General features: G+C 51.3%; 1 protein-coding gene across 1 annotated transcript in view; it reads left to right on the top strand.

Moving 5' to 3' along the window:
- The window catches only part of GRK3 (G protein-coupled receptor kinase 3), a 123723-nt gene extending 115587 nt beyond the window's left edge, over nucleotides 1-8136 (top strand). Inside the window, exons 20-21 of the mRNA XM_044244040.1 lie at nucleotides 1197-1310; nucleotides 2232-8136. Of these exons, the coding sequence (XP_044099975.1) occupies nucleotides 1197-1310; nucleotides 2232-2393 (276 nt within the window). The 3' untranslated portion in view covers nucleotides 2394-8136. The remainder of the gene's footprint in view (nucleotides 1-1196; nucleotides 1311-2231) is intronic.
- Nucleotides 8137-25138: the final 17002 nt, after the last annotated feature.

The following is a 25138-nucleotide window of genomic DNA, read 5'->3' as shown; positions in this document are numbered from 1 at the left end:
AGAAAATCTTCCCTTTTTTAAACATTGGATGCAGTATGTTAGCTTGGCTTTAAAAGTCAGAGTTCGGGGCACCTGGGTGGCTCAGTGGGTTAAGCCACTGCCTTCGGCTCAGGTCATGATCCCAGCGTCCTGGGATCGAGTCCCACATTAGGCTCCTTGCTCGGCAGGGAGCCTGCTTCTCCCTCTGCCTCTGCCTGCCTCTCTGCCTGTGCTCGCTAGCTCGCTCTCTTCCTCTATCCCTGACAAATAAATAAATAAAATCTTAAAAAAAATTAAAAGTCAGAGTTCGGTGTTCTGTTTGAGAGCTGCCCAGTGTATATGGATGGATGGATTAATAGGTATAAATCAGGGAACGATAAACGCGAGCATTTATGATGGTGTTGTTTTTCATTTAGGAGTCCTGAGTATTTATCCCAAAAAACATAAATGGTAAGGTGCTCACGACACTATAGCATTTAACATAAGCAGTTGTGTTCTAGACCTGGCATGACCATCTTTTAAGGATGTCGCCTGTATTTATAACATCCTTTTGATATTTTTGAAATATCATTAGCTCACAAGCCAGCCTTGCCAGACCTTTTCCAAGCTGCCATGTTAGGAGCTCGGCTGCTCCCCCCTCGTTCATGTTACACGGCACTTCACTGTTTCCTCACAACTCAGTTGATAGAATTCAGAGGTGTGTGTGACACAGAGAGGACACATGCGAGTCACAACCATTCGCAGATCGATTCTGTGTCGAGGGAACAGCTGTGCTGTTGTCTTACAGAGACACTGTCCTTTGGCTTTTCCTTCAAGATGCCATCATTTGAATTTTGTGCTTGTCCCTTTGTAGCCCTTCCCCTTCACTTCTAGAATATCATCAACAAAAGGAAAAGGCTGGGCACCTGGGTGGCTCATTGGGTTAAGCCTCTGCCTTCGGCTCAGGTCATGATCTCAGGGTCCTGGGATCGAGCCCTGCATCGGGCTCTCTGCTCAGTGGGGAGCCTGCTTCCTCCTCTCTCTGCCTGCTGCTCTGCCTACTTGTGATTTCTGTCTGTCAAATAAATAAATAAAATCTTAAAAAAAAAGAAAAGGAAAAGGCTGATTTTTAAAAAACTCTTTTTAAGCTGATAGCTTTCCATATTATTTATTAACTTAGCTTAAGAAATTGGGAAATAATGCAAAGTAATTTGTCATTTTTTTATTTTTATGGCTAGCAAAATTTACTGACAATGGAACAGATTCTGTCTGTGGAAGAAACTCAGATTAAAGACAAAAAGTGCATATTGTTGAGGATAAAAGGAGGAAAGCAATTTGTCTTGCAATGTGAGGTGAGTTTCTTGTGTTTTTAAAAAACTTTCTCCTAACTGGAAGTTAGAGCAACTGTGTACCTGTCCACAGAGATGGCCACCTGCATATGGGAGAGCTTCTTGAATCCATGCTTTACTGCTTACTTAGGAAAGCCCCTGGGCACAAGGGTCCTAGCAAATTAAGAGTTGACATTACAGAAGCAAATGTTGGGAAATTGCTGGAGAGGAAGTCCGTGTTATAATCTGATTGCTCTGTCTGGCAACTCTGTCCAGTGTTCAGTAGGGGCCTGTTAGCTAGTCTCCCAGTTCTTAGCACTCAGCATGTTTGAGGTTGGGACGTGGGTGTTTAAGTAAACACAGATAGTGAATGACTTCGCTCCCGGGAGATGCCCTCTTTCTCTCTCCAGAATTCTACTGTAGCCCAAATTTAATCCTCTGGGAGACTGGGGGTGTGTGTGTAGGGTGTGTGTGTGTCCAGGTGCATGGGGTGTGTGTGCAGGTATGGGTGGGTGTGCGTGGGTATGTGTGTGTCCAGGTGGGTGGGGGTTTGTGTGGGGTGGGGGTGTGCATGGGTGTGTGTGCACACATGTGAGTGTCTTCAGAGAGCTAGACCAGTAGTAGATAACCGAGACGTGTGTCCAGTAACCATCCCTCCAATGCACGCGTGGGGTGTGTGTTCATGGGACAGAGCTCTCCTTTGGCATTACTGTATGGACATGAGCTGTTTTAGAAATCGTAAAGCACAGGTGCTCTCTGAACGAGTCACAGGCGGTCCTTCTCAGGGTGGGGCTTGGGCGGGGTTTCCTGGAGGGCCGGCCAGAGTGGCCCTGCTCCCCGTGGATGGCCTGGGAAGCGGGCTGGCGTGGTCATGACCGGAGGCGCCATGTCTGCGGGCCAGCCAGGTGCGCCCGTCACAACCTCTCCCTTTGTGTCCCCATGTAGAGCGACCCCGAGTTTGTGCAGTGGAAGAAGGAGCTGACGGAAACCTTCACGGAGGCTCAGCGGCTGCTGCGCCGCGCCCCCAAGTTCCTCAACAAGTCCCGGCCCGGCGTGGTGGAGCTCTCCAAGCCGCCTCTCTGCCACAGGAACAGCAATGGACTCTGACGCCCTGGATGGGAGGGCCCCGGGGAGATGGGGCCACGAGGAAGCCCGCACTGGGGGCTTTCAGCCCTTGACGGGGAGCCTTTTGGAGAAGTCCGGGGGTCAGAGGTTCGGTCCGCTTGTCCCTGGGGCCCTTCCACATCTGGCAGGACCCAGGTCGCCAAGGTGCTCCTTGTAGGAGCTGTGCCCATGGTCGGGCCCGGCCGGCCTCCCACCGCTCCTGAGTGCCTCCCGCACATGACTCTGTCCACGCTCGAAACTACTGAAGAGACAAACGGAAGTTCTTATCCTTTCTTGCACACCTGTTTGGGTAGACATGAACTTCGAACTTGAAATGTCTATATGTCTGATAGCAAACATATCTTAGACTTGCCAAGACGGAAGGCAGCCCCGCTGCGGCAGGTGCCAGGTGACCCGAGGGCCGTCCTGTGTCCTCTGCTGGGCTCCTCCATGTCCGCTCACGCTCCTGGGCCCTGGGAGGTCAACGCGCATTTCCTCCGGGCGCTTCAGCACTGACCAACCTCCTGATGCCCCATGTGGCGAGCTGAGGATAGTTTCTGAGAAGGTTGCTCTCGGGCCCCTGCCCTGCTGCGGCCCCACCCAGGTCCCCGCCTGGGTCCCACAGGGAACAGAGAGAGCGTGCCTTCAGAGGACTTGGGGGTCACTCATTGCTGACAGTGTTCAACAGTGGATGCTTGGAAGGCTTCATAGGGATCCTGAAGGACAGGCAGGGGCGTTAAACTTTCAGGGCAACAGTGATTTTCAGACAAATCGCACTTTCACGTCTCTGGGCATACACGGACACTTGGGGCTGAGTCTGCCTGGGGCTCTGACAATAAGCAGTTACAGGACACAGTCATCCTCGTTCCTGCCCCCGGGACACATACCTGCAACCAGCGTGTGAAGGAAGGAAAGAATTGCTCTGTCTTACGTTGTAGTATAATTTAAAATGAATTTTATTGACAAAAGAATGCTGAAGAATGAATGTGCTGAAATGAGTTAACTGTGTATGATGACTTCCGTCTCACCCTTTGCCTGTCATTAGTGAGTGGTACTGGGCTGCGGGTGGGTAGTCCCACGGTTCTCCCACGACACATCCAACAGCCTTTTCACGCCCCAAATAAATGCTGGGCTAGAAGAACCAGTGTGTTTCCCAGTGAAGTCCTTTCTATCACCAGACTGAAAATAATAACAGTGATTTTTAAAGTCCCCATATCTGTCTTACTCTTCGTGCAGTCCTGTTGTATGTTCCTAAGTTAACTACTGACAGCATAGATGACAGCATCATGACCTGCATCCTGCCCTTGATATTTGTACTGCCTCCAGATCGCCATGCACTGTGGTCATTGAGAAAATGAGTACTTCTTAATGAAATTATATTTTGGGAGTTTGGAAGGTGATTACTGAGAGTTTTTTATTTCTTAGGGCTCCCTTTGGAAGAGAAATCTGGAGGTCCACTCCCCATCTGAGCTATCAGTTGGGGTTTAAATCAACACGTGTTCTACTCGGCTCTTTCTAGTAGAGGAGGACAGAGGCACTCTTTACGTGCCTTGCCCTCGTTTTAAAAGGGAAGAATGGCGTTCACATTGTTTTTTAGGTAGTCGTTCCTCATAAAGGGTGAGTGCCTTGCAGCCATGGTTAATGACCACAGTCACTGCTGTCGAGGCCCCATCCCAGGCGCCCATCATTCAGCACTTACAGGCTGGGAATGGGTGTGCCCCTGAGCCTCTGCCAGACAGAGCCAGCGCCCTCCTATTGAGGAGGACACAGACTCCTTTGGGGTCTGGGCTTAGTCTTTCCCACTTACCACCTAGGGCATTAGCCATGCGAGCCTGCAGCCCTTTGAAAGACACCATCTTTGCTCTGGAGAAGAACAGGAGGCTCATCTGTCCTCAGAAAGGAAACAGGAATTGGAAGTCTTGCCTCAAGCCTAAATTGCAAGCGCCAGGGTCTCATCGGCGGGTCTGCTACCTGTGCTTGTCCCCGAAGCCGTCTGATAGGGCCAGCGTCCCCGCTGCCATTCGGAAAACAATTTCCAGACCCTTCTGTGCCAGCAACTTGTGCCTGCAAGGCCAGAGAAGGCCACCGCTCTGCAGAGCTGATCTAGAACGTTCCAAGAATGTGACCTCATTCCTCGATGGCTGACCCTTCAACATGCAGACCACGAGGAAGGACAAGATGCAGCATACATTTTCTCACTTGAAGAAGATAAAGTTGATGTTATTTTTATAAAGTTATAATGTCTTGACTTCATGAATCAAGGGAATTCATCAAGCAAAGTCTAAAAGATGACTTTCAGCTGCTCTACGATGTATATGGAAGAAGCTAAAAACTTCAGTGAATCCAAGTTTATTTTTCCAGGCAAAAATATTCTCTCCGGTGCATTTGCCCCTTCACGGCACCGGGAGGCATGCTTTTTCCCTTCTGCATCGTGTTTAAGGATGATTTTTCAGCAAAACTTAGAAATTAGCCTTTTCACTGCTAAAGCAAATCTTTTCGCTACTTATGCCTCTGATTGGCCAATCCACGGATGTGACAGTTTCAAAATTTGTGTGGAACAGGAGGGACCAGATGTGGAGGAAAGCAGGCATCCCGCTCAGGAAAGTCCACGCCAGCAGCACACAGCCATCCGTTCGGAGCAAGACCTAGCTTGACCTATGATTTGAAATGCGTCCTGTGGACACCAGAAACTATTGTTTTAAGGCCCTCACGGGCCCTTACAGGATATCCTTTACCCATTCACAGGGAGCTTTAACTCCACGAAAAAGATCAAAGTGTGATCTTTCTCTGATGATTTGAAAAATGTCACTCGGAATTTGTAGTCAGGCCGGTTGGACACAGCATTTGACTTTTCGATGGAATTGATTTTTCACATCAAGAGAAAGCCAGATCCTCAAAGTCAAGCCCTTTTTCACTTGCTGTAAATCTATGAAAGGTACTTTGAAATGTGCTGGGGTAAGAGAAGACCGATTCCATAGGACTTAGTCATACGTGATTTTTTTTTTCTTAGTAATTTTGTTCGGGGAAGTGTTCTGGGTCATTTGGAGACCCCTGATGACGTTTGTGCCCGGAGAGGAGGTGGGCTTCACGGGAGCTTGGGACAGGTGGTGGCTGGCGGAGCCATGGGCAGGTGGAGTGGGTGTCTCCCAGACAAGAACAATGGTAGAAATGGGGCAAGGACGGCCGTAACTTGCAGGTTAAAAAAAAAAAGTCACTCCCTTTACACAAAGCACCAAAGAAATGACTGACTAAAGTTGGCTGATTCCTTCCCTCTTTACAGAGGGAGCTGAATAGTAATGATTGTGAGATATGGTCGTTTTATTTTCGATTATGGAGCCACTGGAATTATGAATAGCCAATCGACTTCCCATCAGGGCCCTGCGTGCCCTCCAGCACCCTCCAGGAAGGCACCTGGCACCCAGAGCTACCGTACCCCCTCACCCCATCTTTGCGCACCTTGCAGCCACCGGCAGGTCCAGGCATGGGGGCTGGGTGGCCCCCCCTCGGGGCCCTGTGGCCAGCTACAGACCTTCGTCACACGTCCACTGGGGCCACAATAACATTCCCCAGACCAGCGACACCCAGCTTGCTGTTTAAGCCATGCCCACTTCCAGAGGGAGCTTTAATTAGTTGAAGTGTTTGGAAAACATTTTTCCCTGGAGACCTAAAATGATTTCCCCTCCTCCCACGAAAGGTTGACTCCAGAGGTTTGAATTCCTCAATTACTTAAATTCCTACGAATATGATTTTTTTTTTCTTTTCATGTGGCCACATTTTAAAAGAGTTCTTTTCCTGTTAACTAATGAAAGTCGAACTCGGGAATACTACAGTTTCCTCACGTTGTAATGGACTTGAGATTTCTTTCCCCCTCAAAGACTAACAAACCTGCCCTTTTATTGCTGAGGGACTGGGATGCCCTCCCCGTGGTGGCTGATGCGGGACCGCTCACTGACGCAGCCAGGGGAGCACTGGTGAATGCCACACCCCAAATATTTAATTACCTTTAATGAAACGTGCACACACTCCCTATAGAAAGTGAGCTCACAGTATAGGCATGTCATCAAAACCTACAGGAACAATAACTGTGTTTTAAAGTTTCAGCAACTCCCATTCTTACAGCAAACTCCCCAACACCACGATCTCAAAACCATCTCTGAAAGCTGGTCATTTTGCTTCCGTATTTTATTTTGTCCTAATCTAAAACATCTTTGATGTAAGGGTAGGGAATGGAGAACTATTTCTAACCGTGCACTCAAAATTACAAAAGGACTCGAACTTTAATTCCCTGAGTATATTCCGTGATGTATATATTCTAAGTGGTTTGTAAGCTAAACACTGGCCATTTTTTTAAGTTCTATTGTGAAATCGTATTTTTCTATGTTTTAACTAATTCCAAGAGATTTGGCTTTTTCTGAGTAACATAAAGATTGCCGAACGACATATATATTATATATATATATATATATTAAAAAACAGAGTTCTATTTTAGCACAAAAGCATTTTATATTATTTATTGAATCCTTACGTTTGTTTTTGTCAGAGACATTCCTTCTTTCTGCTCCTTTTTCTTTGTATAGTTTGTTATTTAAAGAAATAGCAGCCCTTTCTGTGCTCCATGAAATAAAGTGGGAATAATGTGCACAGTCCCGTGGGGCGAACATCTCCCTCCCCACCCCCCACTGCCACAGACTGTTTGCAACAAAAGCTCATCCTGGGCTCTGTGCCGAGAGGCATGTGCACTTCCCTGGCCACACCTGACTGCACACATGCCATGAAATACTGCTTCCATCTACCTCTCCGGAAGGCCCCCAACACTTGCTTCCACACTGGCTTTGGTATCAAAGAATCTCAGTAACGCATCTCCCTCTGGATGTTGGCTTGGCCCCGTCTCAGCCATCGCAGCAGACCCACCTCCCTCCCGGTCGTTCTACTCCCAGAGCCCAGGGCAGCCCACGGAGCACCGTTCCCCACACCCCATCTTGCTGCTGGCTGTCAGCCCGATGTGTCAAGGACTAAATGAGAGATTGGTCCTCCGTGCGGGGCACAGGGGGCCAGCTGTGTTTTAAAACACCACCTCTGGGAGCAGCGCCTTTGAATGTGACCTCCCTGACCCCACCCCCGACACGGCTGTTTCCAAATGGTTTGGAAGGTCGGGTCATATAGGCCAGTGCCCTCACACGTGATCAAACCTTTGGCAGCGGTCTTACTTTCGAGCGGATGGACCCTTTAGGATTTCCGTGAACTAGAACGACCAGTCCCTGGGAGAGGGTTGGGGTGGGGGGGTCCCTCCTCACGTGCTGACCTTTCTCTCTGCCTGTCTTCCTCGCTGTGTAGCCGTCAGGGTGGCCCCATTCTCACTCTGTTCCTGACCAAGTGTCACGCCCTTAAAGAAACAAAACTGTTTCCTGCTGTGCGTGGCTCTACAAAGCGAAGCCGGTGATTGAGATGCTGTAAATCTAGCTATTGTACCTGGGATATTAGCGTTCTTTGTGATCTCTCTTCACCCTGACTGTGCCCGTGGAGGTGTGCAGCCCTCTCTCGGTATCCACTTACTCGTGCACGTTTGAAGTCCCAGCCCACGGGAGACGCTGTCCCACGCCTGCGGGCTCCCGCCTGGCGCAGGGCTCGTGCTGTCCTTTGGTATCACCGTCTTTCACGGCTGCTGGGGAGCAGCAGTGCTGGTTTCCTGTGTTGATAAATTGCTTCTATGAAATCTCAATAAAAAGGCTCTGTACAAAGATACGTACTTTGGTGTGCTGTCCTCCCTTAGCCCCCACTAAAACCTGCATTTCTTTATCGAGCTGCTAAGACATCAGGACATGATACCTTTTAAAGACTCCTGACTTTGAGGACAATCCATGCAGAGGCTGGTTGGATAAAGAGGAATGGGATCGCTGACCCGCATCCCTGCGGACTGCTTGGATTGTTAGGGGCACAGCCCACTTCATGGTCTTGCGGGGTGTGGGGGCGGTTTGGAGACCCAGCGGCTGGTGCCTCCTGCAAGATATGTTGTGAGGAAAGAGCCTGTGACAGTCGGGCCACAAGGAGACCCGGGGGAGGGGGCCTCTATCTCCTCCGCAGTTAGTCTAGACTATACTGGCCCCCCACCCCCAGCATACTCCAGGGTGACTTTGGAGTCCCTTGGGAAGCGCAGATCCCTCACTGTCCATCCCTGCTCCCATGAAGATGAGCTGAGCGTCCCCGGGGTATATGTCAGTTTAAACCTAAAATCCCAGGAGGCGGTGGCCCCAGGACCCCAGCGGCCTGGGCAGACCTGCCCGCCTGGGGGTCCTCAGGTCAGGGGCAGGCCAGCTTGTCCCTGCCCTAGAGCTCAAAGCATCTCCCATGGGGTGATGGTTCAGAAAAGAAGGAAGGCAGGATTGACTCCCGGAGCTATTTTTTCCCCAGAATGCACTTGGGTTTGCCAACTCAAAAACCATTTAACAGAGTAGTTGACAGGAGGCCGGGCTCCAGAGCGGGTGGGCAGCTCCATAGGCAGTGGGGAGTCCGGGGCCTGATGAACCCCATAACTGCGAGCCGTGCCCCAGAGCCGCTGGAAGCCTGTTCCTCCTCCGGGCCTGGAAGTGCTGGCCACCCACTCCCAGCCAACCTCTCTGGGCAGTCTGGTTGCTCTGCCATTTTCTCACCTCTGATTTACAAGAGTTGGTTGAGATGAGCCAAAATATCCTCCAGGTTTCCAGCGAAGGTTAAATGGGAGGAACATGGGCAGCACTTGCTTGCCACATCCCAAGGTTTCTTCCACATCGCCTCACGGATGACTGACTGCTACCCTCCCCTCTCAACCTTGCATTCCCAGCCCTCGTCCCAATACTTCCCAGTCCTGCCCTGATGCACGTGGCATGCATTCATGGCAGCATGATGGGTGAGGACAAGAGGACAGGAGCCTAAGGGCTTCTCCTTCTTCGGGGACCTGGGCTGGGAACTCCACAGAAGTTTGTTGGCCTCAGCACATTTGGGGATTGTCCTTCTCTTGGGGGCCCTCCTGTGCCCTGTGGGATGTTGGTCAGCCTTCTCAGCCTCTCCCTGCCAGAGGCCAGTGCATAACCCCCACCAGCCAGTCTGGACAACCCAAAATGTCACCAGGTGTTGCCAAATGTCCCTTGAGGGACCACCCCCAGTTTCAAACCCCTGGTGCAAACGATGGGAAATTCTCCATGTGTTGGGGACAGTATTGGGGCAGGGACTCTGTAAAGGTGAAAAGTTGTTGCCAGAGTTCATGGCCAGGGCTCTTCACTCTTGGGAGGCTGTGTGGACCATGAGATCTGCTGTACAGCTGTTGTGGCCAAATTCATTGTCATGCTGGGTCATGAGCTTGACACAGGGGTATTGGAGGTAATGCCAGCCCTGAAGGTGGAGGAGCAGGTGTTAAAATTCCCAGGGTGGTGGGGCGAAGGGGAGCACCTGGGTGGTTTGGTCAGTTAAATGTCCAACTCTTGATTTCAGCTCAGGTCGTGATCTTAGGGTCGTGGGGTCAAGCCCTGCCTCGGGCTCAGTGCTGAGTGTGGGGTCTGCCTGAGATTCTTTCTCCCCCTCTGCCCCTCGCCCACTCACACTCCCTCTCTCTCTTTCTCTCAAATAAAATAAATCTTTAAAAAAGTGCAAGAGGGGGACCGGTTCTTTGTGTGGCCCCTGGGGCTTCCTCTGACACCTGCTTCATTTCATCCTTGATGTCGAAGTATGGAACAGATTTTTCTAGACAGCAGATCAGACCCATGAGGCGCAGTGGGGATGGGGGTGTGAAACACCATGCCCGTGAACTTCCCACTCATCTCAGGGTTGACTTTGCCCACGGTTTTGGCCATTGACTGCAGGGTGAGCACGGGAGACTTGTGTCCACCAGCAGCCACGGCGCTGAATGTGGTCCTGAGTCATTCCACCTTGCCAAATATGTCATGGAGGACCTTGGCCAGGGAGACTCCAGTGGACAGTGTCCTGTGCTGTCCAGATCCTCCTTCACTGAAGGACTTCCTGTCTGTGCTAGGGCTGAAGTCATCATCCCCTTCGAGGGTGCCTTAGGACTGAGCCTGACACCACACCCTTGCCAGGGTGCCCACATCCAGTGACTGATCCACGCAGAAGTACAAATGCCTGGCCATCGTGGTCCCAATTTAGGAAAAAACTAGCTGTTGAGGTCATAGTGGGGTTGCCGCAGGCTGTTTGGGGGCCCTTGTCACAGCTAGACATTTCCCTCTGTTCGATCCTGATTCCTTCCCCATCCTTCCATAGACACAGATACCAAGAGAACTCCTTAATAGTGTTCTGTTGTTACACTCTATTTCAGAGTCCACTTCCCCTGGGAAACCAGCCTGCACTGTGGGGCCCAGATGCCGTAGGAGTTAGCTGGAGCTGATGGGGGGTCTGGAGGCTGGATCACCCACTGGCCAGCTGGCCGTGGCCACAGCCCGGAATTGGCGGTAATAGGTGCAACACAGAAAGCCCTAGATCAAAGAGAGGGGTGCTCCCAGCATTCACATTTGCAGCAGAGATGAGTGGGGATGGTATGCTGGTGAAAGGAAATGCACTGGCTGCTTTGTCCCATCGAGCTGGGAAAAAAATCACAGTCTAAGATAGAAGTGCAGTAGGGAAAAGGAGCTTCATGCCTGTGCCCCAGGGAAGTTATAGCTTCAAGGCTAAGAGATTGGTTTTCCCGATTTACGGAAGACTGATTGTGTTACAGTTTCCTTGGTTGATAAGCTGTTGGTCGGAAGCTGTCCCCTGTCCACTGTGGGAAATTTTGCCAGAGGCGGTGAACCAAGGTGATACAGGTCAGGTTGGTCTCGCCAAGCGGGCTGAATGGACCTCTGTGTGTGTGGCTGGATGGGTTCCATCTGATCGGCAAGTTTTCAGAGCCAGCCTTCCTTTTGTCATTGATTGTAACAGACCCTCGTTGAACTGTCCCTTCTTTACATTCCCTGCCTGTCCATGGAACCCACCCCAAACCCCCGACCCTACTCGCCAGCAGCTTGCTGCCATTTGCTTGTCCTGAGTTGCAATCCCTCTTCTATCCTTGAATAAACTTCCATTTTGAGCTCGCTTCCGTCTACTTCTTTATTTAGGGCAGCAAAGCATTTGGGAAAAGTGAAGGAGAAAGTAAATCCTGGACAGTGGGACTGGGTGGCTAGGCTAAGCTTGATGGATGCTTTGGGGAAAGATACTAAAAAGCAGAGGGGCCAACCAGGCCAGATATAGGAGAGTGTATGCATTCCGGACTACTCTCTTGGGCTGTGGAATGGTGGCCAGGACACACCAAGCCTGGCTTTCCTGAGCACGGAGAATGCGAGGAGAGGAAAACATGCTGGGGGGCCAGCAGGACACCACGAAGCCATCCTGTGAGAGGACACCAGCATCAATAAGAAGGTCAATGTTGGCTCTCCTCTGCAGGGAGCTGGGGAAAGCTTTTACAGATCTACATTAGGTCATTCAGTCATTCAGCAAACACTCGCTGAGCACCTACCATGGGCCGTGAAGGACTGGACCAGACAGTGGCATCAGGATCCCCATTTCATAGAAGGGAACCCTGAGGTGAGGACATTTCTTCGAAATTAGGATTGGGCCTTGCTCCCTTGCTCCAAAGCCTGTGTCCTTCCCTGACATCCAGAGCTCTGTGCAGACACACCAGCTCCAGACTCTGGTCAGGAGGTGGGCTTCGGGGGTCTCTCTACAGGAATGTCTCCCACCTCCACAGTCTGGGCTGTAGTCTTCTGTTCGCCAGTTGCTTTGTCCACTAGAGATTCCATGAGCCCCTGCTCAGGGTCTGGCCTGGTGCTGGGTGACCGGGATGAATAGGAGACCACAGACAGGTGGGAGATGGACAGACAGACAGACAGACATCTAGAGATAGCATGATGTGGGGCCAGGTCCTGGGACATCTGCTCTGGTATTTATTTCATATGTGTTTATGTGGCGTGTAACTGTGTACCAGCCACTTAAGGATACAGACAGAGAGAGACTGTCCCTTTCATCTCTGTGGGGACAATGACACACAACACAGGCCCTGCGACAGTCATGTGGGGTGAGTCTCATGATTGCTCCATGACACTCGGATGCACGGGACTGTTCTCCAGTTTTTCAGGACACACCACACACACACACACACACACACACAAACCTACACATGGTTTTCTGAGAACAGTGGGGACGATAGGAGCCCCAAATGGGAGAGGCCAGGGTATGGTACTCAGCCCTCAGGAGCTAGGCAGAAGCAGTCACCTAGTGTGCAGTGAGGTGCGGTGCACTGGGGGGTCCCTGAGTCGCGGGCTGTCTGTAGATAATGACTAGAATGTTGTATCTCCAGGGACAAAAGAGAAGGGCCACCAACAAGGATCCTACCCAAAAAAGAAGTTAAGGATAATCAGGAGGCTTAAGTTAGTTGCCCCAATAAAATATCACAAGCCAGGGATGCCTGGGTGGCTCCGTGGTTTAAGCCTCTGCATTTGGCTCAGGTCACGATCTCAGGGTCCTGGGATTGAGTCCCGAGCCAGGCTCCCCACTCAGCCTGCTTCCCCCTTTCCCTCTGCCTTACCCCTACCCCTGCTTGTGTTCATACTCTCTCTCTCTCTCAAATAGATAAAATCTTAAAAAAAAAAAAATTACAATCCATCACTTGGCCATTTTGTGGATCCAGAACTGGCCAGCTAAAGACGAGGCCAGGTCTCCAGGGGAGAAATTGACCACCCCAGGACAGGTGCAATTGCCCATGGTTCCTCAGTCTGTGTCCCCATGGACCTGCCTTCACCTGGACTGCCCATGCCAAATCGGGCCAATTTCCGTGGGGGGCCTTGGTAAAAGGGCCTTCACTTTTTTATCCTGTCCTGCCCCCTGGGGAGCAAAGCCTGGAGACCAGCAGGCAAATGCTCAGCCGGGGAACAAAATGACGCTTACAAGACCTGCCCTGAATCACAGCGCGGGCAGAGTGATACTTGGTCTTTCGGGTGCATTTTTCAGCACCACATTTCCCAGGGTAATAAGCAGACATGCCAGGGGCCGTCAGGACACAGTGCCCTTCAAGTCAACGTAAACAGCGTTGCTAATGGAGTCTGACGGAGACTTGGAGTCGTTTCTACGCGTCCACCCTACCGCATAGGACCCAGCACCATGGAAAGATACACAAGATTAACAGGATAGCAAAACACCAAGAGGTGGGTTCACATTTCATTATAAAGGAAACTGTTTCCACGAACTTCCAATAAAATGCTGAATCTTAGTTCCCAGAAGGAAGGAAGTACCTTGAGAGTATCTTGCTGTATCAGCAGGAGAGATGGAAAAGTAACAACGTGTTCTTCTGGTTAAAATGTTTCTAAAGAGAAGCAGCATGCCTTGTTTGCATGGAATGATCCTGGCTTTAGGAATCAGAAAGATCTAGATCGGAGTCCCTTGCTAACTGTGTGGATGTGATGTTCTTAACCTATCGACGTCCTTACTTTTCTCCTGGGCAGCAGACACGGTACGGTACTTTTTATAGTGTCCTGTTTGCCGCAGCATTTACGATTGTGCTCTCTGGAGCCAGCACTGCCTGGGTTCGAATCCCGGTTTCCCACTGCTTTGGGCCAGTTGGTTGACATTTCTGTGCCTCAGTCCGTGCCCTGTGGGTCAAACGAGAGTGGGGAAACCCTTACCTCGAGCAGGGTTGTCAGGAATAGTGAATGAGGTCAGTATAAAGCCTGTAGGGGTATCTGGCGGGTGACACATGTTTTCACGCATTGATTGTTTACCAAGAGACACCAGAACTGGCTCAAGTTATTTTTTCCCCCGAGTCCAGCTGGAAGGCAGAGCCATGCTCCCCTCCTCCCCCTAACCCCCACGGCCTCCAGTTATCAGTGTGGGTCAGAGCCGGGAGTATGCAGCCTGTTGGGGACAGGGATGACGGGTGAGAATGTACTGTCCCCTCCCCTGCTCCGCGCCACCAAATATGTCCATGCTGTCCGATGCCTGGTCTGCGGCCACCCCAGGCTGTCGTCTCCTGGCCAGACCTGGGGCTCACTGGCTAATTTTAGAAATGACTTGTCGGCTCAGCTGCTGCCGTCACATTGGCGCAGAGGGAGGGTGTGGGGAGGACGGGGAGGAGCAGTCAGGGAAGGGGATGTGTGTGAGGGTGTTCCTGACATTTCTCCTTCGCCCCCGCTGTCCAGGCTTGGTGGGGTCTCTGCGCTGCCCCCAGGGGAGAGCTCTCAGGCCGCTGTGTTTCCCGTGACCCGTGGCCTTGCACGGAGAAGGTACAGTGGGACGAGTTTTTACAAGGGGCACCTTGGGAGCTGACGGGCATAATTTTCCAGAATGTGCTTTTGGGGGACTGGGGTGGCACGCGTTGGGACCTGCGGGCTGCCGTCTTGGGGCCGCTCTGGCTGGACAGCCTCCGACGGCCCGTAAGGCCTGCTTAGAAAACAAAGAGTCTTAAGTGGCAGGATTTTTTAGAACAAAATGCTGGGGTGAGCAGACACTTCTGAGGCTCCCCCTTGCCTGTCGGACCCCAGTCGTCTGCTAATCATTTTTAAAAACTACGTTTAGAGTCCCGTCACGTTCACGGTTCCTATTTTTCCCTCCCCTACCAGTGGTTTCTGCTTCACAGGTTGTCAGTTTATGGTCAGGCAGCCGACTCTCCTGGGGCCAAGTTCCCCACCCTGACAAGGACAAGCCTTCGTGGTGGTGGCCTTTTATTTTCAATAAGCCTGTGCATGGTGGGGGAGGGACGCGCTGGTTGGAAGACAAAGCTTGGGTTTCAGGCGGCACTGACTTGATCCTCGGTCAGTCCCAGGACCTGCTTTATCTGGCTTGCCCTGTGGGGCCGGGATCTCCGGGCCTCGGAGCCTCGGAGCCTCGGAGCCTCGGTGCAGGGTCTCTGCTAGAGACGGCTCGGGGAATAAAGTCCAGTCTGGCCCTGAGCTGGCAGAAGCCTGGGCTCCCATCCCACAGGGTCTGGAAATGTGGGCTGTTCCTTTTTCTTTGTGGCCGGCCGGAAGATGCCTACCCTTTTTAAGAACCCAACTCACGGGCCCACGCGAGCTTCCTATGTCCAACATGGTGGTAGTTTCTTGCATCTTGTATTTGCTGCTGACCCGAGCTGTGTTCTCCCGTCTCTGCATGATAGGTCCAGGGTGGACTTGGGGAAGACCTGGGTCCAGTAGGCTATGAATGAGTTCTCGAATATGACAGAAAGAGGAGGCCTGGGGGTGGGGAGAGAAGGAGGAAGAGCAAAGGCAGTCTCCTGACTTCTGAGGGGCTGCCTGTCCCCAGTGAGTAAGTATTTGGGGCCACCTGCACACAGGCCTGGTCACCTTGAGTCACCCAGCTTGGGCTCTGCCGAGTCGGTGACCTCAGACAAGTCACTCCCCAGCTTTGGTGTCCCCTTCCAAACCTGAGGGTGTTGGGTGGCCCTATCACAGAGCCATCTTCCCGGACCCAACCTCTGGGGCAGCATTTCTCCAAGTGTGGGCAGTCAGCTGGGGGCCTTCCAAAGCGCAGACTCCCCAGCTCTCCTGAGACCTATGGAACAATCTTGGGGGCAGGAGCCCAGAAACCCACAGATTTCATACCTCATAGCAGGCTCTGGGGCCCACTGACGCCAGAGACCCGCCTTTCTTCAGGCGTGAGCTGAGAAAACCTAGAGGGGGCTGCTCAGTCCTCATTCTTGCAAAATATCTGAAGGCCGGTGGGTCCCAGGGGAGAAAGACTGAGCCCTTCTGGTGGCATTTCAGGATGAGAACAAAAGGCCACGAAATGAAGAGACTTCCTGGAGTGGCCAGAGAACGAGAATTCTGGTTGTTTCTACTGGGCCACGATGAGATAGCCCTTCAGTGGGCCCTGGCTTACTTGGTAGTTAGAAACAACTGTCTGAATGGTCATTTTGTCTCTCTCTTTAAAAAAAAAAAAAAAAGTTTATTTATTTATTTTAGAGAATGGAGTGGGGGGCAGGGAAGGCATGAGCAGGAGGCACAAAGGGAGAGGGAGAAAGAATCCCAAGCAGATGCCACACTGAGCACAGAGCCCGACGTAGGGCTCTATCTCATGACCCTGAGATCACGCACAACCTGAGCTGAAACCAAGAGCAGGACGCTTCACCCACTGTGCCGCCCAGGCGCCTATGAGTGGTGCCTTTTAAGCCGGTGGTTGGTCACTGTGGTGTATGGCCTTCCTTGGTTTTCTTTTACGTTTACATTTTTAATTCCAGTTCGTTAACATGCCATGAGATTATAATTCCTGCTAATTTTTTTTATTAATAAACTTTATTTTCTAGAGCCATTTCAGGTCCACAGCAAAACCGGGGGACAGGTACAGAGATTTCCCATAAACCCCGTGTCCCCACACGTGGATATCCTCTCCCCACTCTCCACATTCCACGCCCGAGTGGGACCACGGACCCAGTGGGTGAGCCTTCAGGGATACACCGTCGTCACCCGGAGTCCATAGCTGACGTCAGGGCTCATTCTTGGTGGCGGACATTCTAGGGGTTTGGACAAATGGCAAAAGGGACCCATCATTGCCGTAGCATACGGAGGGCCTTCCCTGTGCTCCGCGCTCTGTCTGCTCATCGCCACCCCTCCCAACCCTGGGCAACCCCGGATCTTTTTACTCTAATCATAGTGGTGCTTTCTTCCAGAATGTCGTATGCTTGGAATCAGACGGCAGTGGGGCCTTGAGAGATTGCCTGCTTTCACTTAATGACATGTGTTTACAGTTCCTCCATGTCTCTTCGTGGTACCCTTGTACCTTGTGAAACTGTGTGAAATGGAATGGTTTGAGAAAGGGACAAAGTGAGCTTGAGACAAGGGGAGGGCCCCTGGGTGCTGTCGGACCCAATCCGGTCTGTGGCACAGAGAGGGGAAGCAACTTGCTCAAGGACACACAGATTTGCAGTGTCAGCAGTGGCTTTAGAACAGCCAGTCCCTGCCCTCAAGGCTGGCACTGGGGACCAGCCTAGGGCTCCTCATTTTGGGGCTAATAGACCTATTTTCCCTATTACCTCTGCCCCCAAAGCCTTCTCCCTCAGTATCATCCAAACCTCAAAGGAAAGGATTAAATCGTATGTCTTAAGTCAACAGAGGCCAACAAATATGACCTTTATTCACCAAACAATGTCTTTGGGATGAGAGCTCACAGGACGGTGGGCATTGTATTACTATCAAGGCAGATATCTGTCTGTCTGTCTCTTTGTCTCTCTCTCTCTCTCTCTCTCTCTCACACACACACACACACACCCATCAGTCAGTCTGAAGGATCCAAGGGCACTATCAGCTTCATCTGAATCACCTCCTCCTGGACAGGACTCCCCCAGCTCTGTGATTTTCCTTTCCTGCCCTGCTTCACACTGAGCCTCTCCCAAATGCTTCATTCCCTTTAAGAACTACAGTCTCTGGCAATGAAGAAAGGATCCTCCAGAATTTGCAGTGTGGGTTCACCAAATACCTGGCCAATACCCACGCTCAGGGAAACAGGCATTTCAAGGACCGGGGTCCCAAGGGAATTTTTCTTGGCCCATAAAAGACTGAATGCATTTTCAGCTGTTTCATGGGTACCAGCTGGGGCTTGAGTTTCAATTTCATGGAGGGCAACAGGATTAGCTGTTGAGCTGAGAGAGCGAGAGAATGAGAGAGAGAGAGAGAGAGAGAGAGAGAGACGCACTTGCTCAATGGGATTAAATGTCTCATCGGTGCTGGATATCCCTGTGAATTTGTGCTTGAGTTATCAGCTCCATTTTACAGATCAAGAAGTGGGATTTCGAGGTTTACGTGCCCCCAGTGTCGTGCAGAATGAAATGAAACCAGGACTCTGCTGTTCCGCGGGAGACTGTATCTTCAGTCTACTATAATAAACAACGGGAGCGTTGCTAGTAAATTGCGCCATACTGTTTTACATGACAGGTAACAAAGCCCATTCACACTCATGACCTCACTGGATCCACTGATAATCTTTTGGAAGGGGCTACTGCAGTGTCAGTTTTTCTGAGGAAATTGAGAATCAGAGAGGTTTTGTGACTGCCCAAGGACACAGAGCTACTAAGTGGTGATGGATCCAGGAATTTCTTCTCTTTTGTCAATGGTGGGTCAGCTCTCTCTCTTTTTTTTTCTATTATCATTCTTTGCTATTTATTATTCAAACCAAGACTATTTTGCCCTTGTTTCCAAATCCTGAATGCTTCTCTCTGCTCAATAGGGACTTTTTAGAGAAGGGTGTCTCAACCAACCCACTATTGACATTTGGGTCTGGATGATTCTTCGTTGTATGTGGTGCGGGGTGGGAAGGCTATCCTGTAGGATGTTTGGAAGCATCCCTGGCCTCTCCCTGGTGGATACCCCTAGCAAACCACCCCCCCGACACACACACACACACTCTAGCTGTGACATCCAAAAATGTCTTCAGGCATTGCAAACGTCCACTGATGAGCACAATCACACCTACTGAAAACCACTGATCCAAACTAGTGTGATCCAATAAAGCTTCTGCAAGAATAGAAATATTCTGTACCTTTCCTGTCCACTATGGTAGCTGCTAGCCAACTGTGGCTATTGAGCATTTGAAATGTGGCCAGTGTGACCTGGAAGGTGATGTTTTCCTTGGAGTTCCTTTTCAATTATTTCAGTCATTTAAATCACGTGTGGCTAGGGGCTGCTTTATTTGACAGCCTAGCTCCAGAGGGCAACATAGCATGGGTAGGAAGATAGCCCATCAATGGGGCACTGGACCCTACAAGCACTCAGGGGAGCCCCCCACTCCCCCAGCAGAAGTGTGACAAATGGCAAATACTTGGCAGACCTACCAACCCTAGCCCTTTCTGTGCTCATGGCAGGCATTACTAGTCAATCACCACATGCCTTTCTGCAAGTACAGAATCATTCTCAATGTAACACTCTAGGTAGTGCCCAACTGCAGATCAGCTGGTGCTGGCATGAAGGAGAGACATTGTTGGCTGTCCCTGCATGAGGTCAGGAGGCTGGTCTGTAAGGTCCAGCATACCATCAGGCTATATGGTGGCTGGCAAGGGCATGGGGCCTGCCTAGGTCAGTGGGACAACCACAGATATGGAGAGGGGAGTGGTGATGTGCTGGAGGGACCCAGACTTTTCTCTGTTCTTGTCTCCGAGAAATACTCACTGCTTGATTTGTGGGTCGAGGCAAGGGGTAAAGGGGCGGGTGGGTGCTGGCTTGTCAGCCCCTGAGGTGCAGAGCTTTTGCAGAATTTAATGGACCTGGGTGCCATATTTAGATGACCAAAACATCTTATAAATATTTGGTTTTTCTTCATAGTTCAGAGCTCACAGCTCTGAAACTATTGGAATTCCTTAAGTCTTGAGAGTGATAAATGTGGCTTTTGTTAATGCTAACACCATGATTTTTGAAAACCAGCTAAGGATGGGGGCTGATGGCTGATGGAGACAACCACGGGATTAGAGGATTGGAACCTACCCCTGATCTCTGAGGCAGGAGAGGGGCGAGAGACTGAGTTCAATCACCAATGGCCCATGATTTCATCCATTGTACCTATGTAACAAAGTCTCCATAAAACCCCAAAAGAATAGTGTTCGGAGAACTCCTGGTTGATGAACATATGGAAATTTGGGGAGAGTGGTGCCCCCTGGATCAGGGCTGGGGCCCCCCACCCTTTCCCCATCCCCTGCCCTGAGTATCTCTTCCATCCTGACTTCTATCCCTTCATAACAAATGGGTGATTTGGGGGGCAAAAATTTCTCTGAGTTCTGAGCTGTTCTGGCAAATGTATCAGAAACAAGATGGGGGTCATGGGAACTTCTGATTTATAGCCAGAGATGGTCAGAAACACAGGTGACAACTTGGGTTCAAGACTGGTGTCCAAAGTGGAGGGTGGTCTTGTGGGGCTGAGCCCTTTACCTGCAGAATGTCAAACTGTCTCCAGTAGATGGTGTCAGAATTGAGTTGAATGGAGCTGACTCTTAATCACCCTGCTGATGTTGAGAACAGCTTGGTGTTGTGTGGAACGCCCCCTGCAGTTGGAGTTGGGTCCAGGAACCTGAAAGACTGGGGACAGTGGGGGATAGGGATGCTGGGAATGTCGCGGCTCACAGGTGTACAGAGCATCCAGTAATCCCATCGCCTTGTGAAATGGACAGGAAAGGCTGGTGCCCCCATTTGACAGGTGGTGGGACTGCAGCCCTAAGAGAGTCCACGGAAGGCAGGTGAGGCCTGAGGTTAGCTGTGAGACCTCGAAAGTGGAGGTGAGCCCATCAAGGGACAGGAGGTCTGCTGTGTTCACCCCAGCCAGGCTTTGTGAATGGAAGTGTCCACTCTGTTGCAAAGAACCATCTAGAAAACTTCCAGGGGAAAGTGGCCAGCGTTCTGAAGGTTTTGGGAGCCGTGAGAAATTTCTTACCTGAGAAATGGTTGAAGGCTTCAGATGAGAAAATTGGGGGCACACCCCATATGGGTCACATGGAAAACCTTATCTGCCACTCCAGAGAAGAGAACTGGGGCCCGCATGTGGCTGTCCTGATAAGGCAGCTCTGTGGGTAGGAGGAAAAGGTGGTAGGTCCCAGGGAACAGGGAAATGAGGACCCTCGTTGTGTGCCAGGATGGGAGAAGGTGGGTTCTATGGCCTCTTAGGGCTTTGCAGCTCTGGTTTCAAAGAAGAAAAACAAAATGAGAGCAGACCCCGAATGTCTTACTTAGTAATGAGCTCCCCATCACTGGGTATGACCAAGCAAGGATTCATTGATTTTCCATCCAGGAGATTCCTTGTGAACAGGGCTGGCTGGTCCTCTGAGGCTCTCTGACAGTGGACAGTGGGCAGGGCATTGCATTCTCCACCCCCTGCTTCCCTATGTTCTCCATCAATGCCTCCCCTGCTCTTCCCTCCCTCCCTTCTTCTTCACTCTCTCTATTTCCTACTGCTAACCTCCCTTTTTTCTAATTCATCACCTCCCTTACCCTCTCTTCTCATCTTCTAGGATAATGAGCTACTTGCTAGATGTGGGTTTCCCTCGCTCTGATGACGGGAGGGTGTCTCTGTGTTGGGCAAAGTCTCTTTTCATTACTACGTGGCTCTGTGACCATCAAACTCTAGGTCTGGGTGAGCTTGGCTGCATCATGCATGAATCAAGAGAGTCACTTTGTCCCTTAAGCCAACCGCTGGCAAATAGGTAGCAGTGCTGTCTCATTCCCTCCTTCCATGCCTGGGACAGACATTAATAATCAATCAGAGCATTCTCTTCCACTGAGCCCTGATAAAAGCTCAGAGTCCTTCCCATATAACACCCCAGGAGGTAACTAACCATCTGTCAGAATTAATGCATGGGTTAAAACCTACTTGCCCCCTGGCTATATTGGCTAGGGTCCCACGATGACAGCATACCCAGCTGGTAATGTGGAGAGACTTTTTAACGAAGGAACTCTTCCAAGAGGTGTGTGCAGGGTTAAGGAAACCAATGAAGCAGGGGACAAGCGGTGGTGGGTTACTAGCATTGGGCCGGTTGCAAGGCAGAGATGGTTAATAGAGGAGCCTGGGGGCTAATGGCAGTCTGTCCTTGAAGAGGAACCGCTCCAAGGGGCTTATGGCTGTAGATCGAGAAACACAGCCTTTGCCAAAGCTGGGGCCTGAGATGGAGGAAGCAGGACAGGTAGGGCAATAAAGACCCTACCTCTAGTCCCTCCCATATGCAGGTCTCCTTCCAGAGCCTTCCGTTGACCAAATTCAGCAGGAGGCCAGAGAGCCAAGGAGCCCTGGGGTCTGCAACCCTAGTGGTCAGCACCCTGAAGCACAGAGCAGGCTAAAGAAGGAAGCAGAATGTTAGGAAGCCCAGATAGAAGAGCCAAGCCTCCACTCCACCCCAGCAACCTGCATAGACTCGGGGCCCTTCCATCCGGGGAATGGCCCCAGACCTGGCTGCCTCGGAATAAGGGATGAGGACAGAGAGCCTGTTGGGGGTCCTCAGAAAGCTTGTGGTATGAATGTTGGAACTTTGACCTCCTCCTACCCGATTTGGCCAGGACCAAATCCAGCTCTCTGCCTGGTTTAAAAAATGAAGTTGCATTGAAATGGCCACACCCCTTCATTTACATATCACCCAGGACTGCTTCTGGGGTGCAAAGGCAGAGCTGAGTAGTTGCAAGGGAGACCCTGGGACCTCAGTGCTTGACCAGCTTCCTATCTGGCCCTTTATGGGAAACTTTGTGGACCTCGCCCGAGCACAGTGTGCTGGACCAGCAACAGGAGGAGCTCTTCTGGACTGAAGAGGGCTGGGGGTAGGTGACTGGGTGGAAAAGAAGCCACCAGGCCAGGATAGGAGAGGGGACTTTGGGAGGGCACCTTCGAGGGAGGGAGGCAGCCAGCCCGTGGGCACCCAGCAGGGAGAGCTGAGAGCCGAGAGCCAAGAGCGCAGGTGCCCTCTGATCTCTGCCACTGGGTGATTCCCATGAACTTGGGCCCACCTGGAAGCCAGTAGGTAGAAGGGGTGGAGGATGGGTCTGAAGGGGTGAATGGATGATACCCAGCTTGGGGCACCTTCCTCTGCCCCTGCCCCGGCCCACCCCTACTGGCTGGAAGCAAGGCACTTGCCCTCCCTCTGATATGGGGTCACTCACAGAACCCACCTCAGAACAGGGTGCCTTGTGGGAGTCGTGACATGACCACTCACGTTCTCAGCACAGAGCCGTGTGCAGATCTTCATGGGGGCCTGTCATCAGTGGTCTAGCTTTTGTTGCCTCCCTTCCAGGGTCTAAGGGCTGAGATCTCAGGGTTGGGCAGAAGGAGCAGGTTAGCCAACAAGGTCATCCCACTCCTTCCTGTGTGACCTCGAACCCCCTTGCTCCTCAAACAACAACAGACCCAGTGCTGTGACTAACACCCAATAGATACTGACCAAATAGAGCATACCCCCAGCTACCTGAGGAGGTACCTTCTTGAACCAACTTCCTGGGATTACCCAACCTAGGTAGGTTCCCCAACCTAGGGGACCTCCAAGCCCCAACCTGGTGGCCCCAGATTGGCCCTTGATTCTCACCACCAGCCTGGGGCTGAGATGGGAGCAGAGTGTAGGTGGGAGGCATGGGACGTCTTGGGGAGGGGGAGGGACTCAGCTTGATCTTTTTGCTGGGTGACCCTGGGCAAGCGGCTTTACCTCTGTGAGTCATTGTTTGCTCTATGGGAGGATGCCAACCACACGGTGCTGTTGTGGGAATGAAAATGATAATGACTTTTAAAATAAATAAATTCTAGTTCCAGTAGGAATTGAAGGGGAACTGGGGGCAATTTGGGTGTAACGATCTATCTCATTGCTAGGCATGTAGTAGCTTCTCCCTCAATGCTGCAGAATTATCCTGGGCTGGGCTCTCCAGGCCAGCCTTGAGCCATTGAGTCAAATAAAAATGAAAAATATGATAGAGGGCAATTACTGGTGATTAAGAACATGCTCAGTATATAGGTGTCCTCTTCTTGTTTTAAGGCTGAGAAAAATGAGGTTTGGAGAATTTCCTGGATTCCCCCAGGGCAGTGGTGGTGGCAGGACACGTACTTGGGCCATGATAACATGCGGCTTCCCCCTGTGCCATCCCTCCCCCACCATGGATACAGACAGCACAGGAGGATGTCAGAAATCCACATCACAGTCTTGCTGCCAAGGTCCTCCTCTGTCCCTTCTCAGCCACACTCCTCATCATTACCTGTTCCTGAGTTCCTACATTCATTCAAAAAACATTTGCTGAGAGCTAAGTATGTGCCAGGCACTGTCCTAGGCACTGGACCCACATAAGAGGACATAACAGTTGGAAATTCTGGTCCTCATAGGGCCATGTTTGCAGGGTGAGTCAGAAACTAAACAACAACAAAAAATCTATAGCATGATGGACACTGGTAAATTAGCCATAAATTGCAGTGGCAGGGTGGGGCGGGGGGAGAACAGGATAAAATGATGTGCAATCCTGGGGTAGGGTAGGGGTGCGGTGGGAGGGATGGAAGTTATGCCTTCATTTAAGCAGTGAAGGCAGGATCAGTGATAGGATGGCTCTGAGCAAAAACTTACCATGTGAAAGGAAAAGCATCTGGAGCCGAGGGAACAAAATGTGCAAAGGCCCTGAGGTGGGAACCTGTGTAGAAGTGCCTGCAAGAGGTCAATGTCACTGCTGGGGAGGAGCAAGAGGCAGAGGCATTGGGCAGATGGTTGTGGGGGCCACCTGAGCCTCTATAAAGACTTGGGAGTTTGTTCTTTGAGAGAGGGGAAGACACTGGAGGGCTGACCTCTGTGTTAGGACTAGGCATTTAGGGGGTGAGAGGGAAAGCCTTGAGGGTCTCCTGGGGCCCCTCAGATCTAGCATGCATTCATGAAAAACTGTGTCAAGCTGCCCTGGCTTTGGGGATCACCTTTCCTTTCCCTAGCCTCCCCCACTCCTAAGGGGTGACTGAAGACGTTATACCATGGCTTCCGAGCGTCTGGGGCTTCCTCGTCGCTTTAAACGGCAGCTGATGGGGCAGGTGTGAGTTTTTGGCCTGGAAGGGAACGTGGTGATAAGAACACTTACTTAAATTAAGGCTTGACAAAGTCTCCCCAGTGGCATTGGCTCCTGGCCCTGGGTCACTGGGACTGGCCTGGTGCCTCCGAGGGGCCAGACGTGGGGAGTGATGGCCCCACGCAGAGCTCCCTCTTGTCCCCCTGTGCTGTGGAACCTCTGGGCAGGCCAGCAGCCCTGGGCTGAGGACAGCCCACACTGACAGCCAGGATTCTCCCTGGAGCCTTGAAGCTGAGGGTGATCCTTGGGAAGCAGCCACTGGGC

The sequence above is a fragment of the Neovison vison genome, chromosome 3 (genome assembly GCF_020171115.1).
Source record: "Neovison vison isolate M4711 chromosome 3, ASM_NN_V1, whole genome shotgun sequence".
NCBI classification, from domain to species: domain Eukaryota; kingdom Metazoa; phylum Chordata; class Mammalia; order Carnivora; family Mustelidae; genus Neogale; species Neogale vison.
The sequence above is the reverse complement of the archived record's forward strand: the minus strand, read 5'-3'. Positions and strand labels throughout refer to the sequence as shown.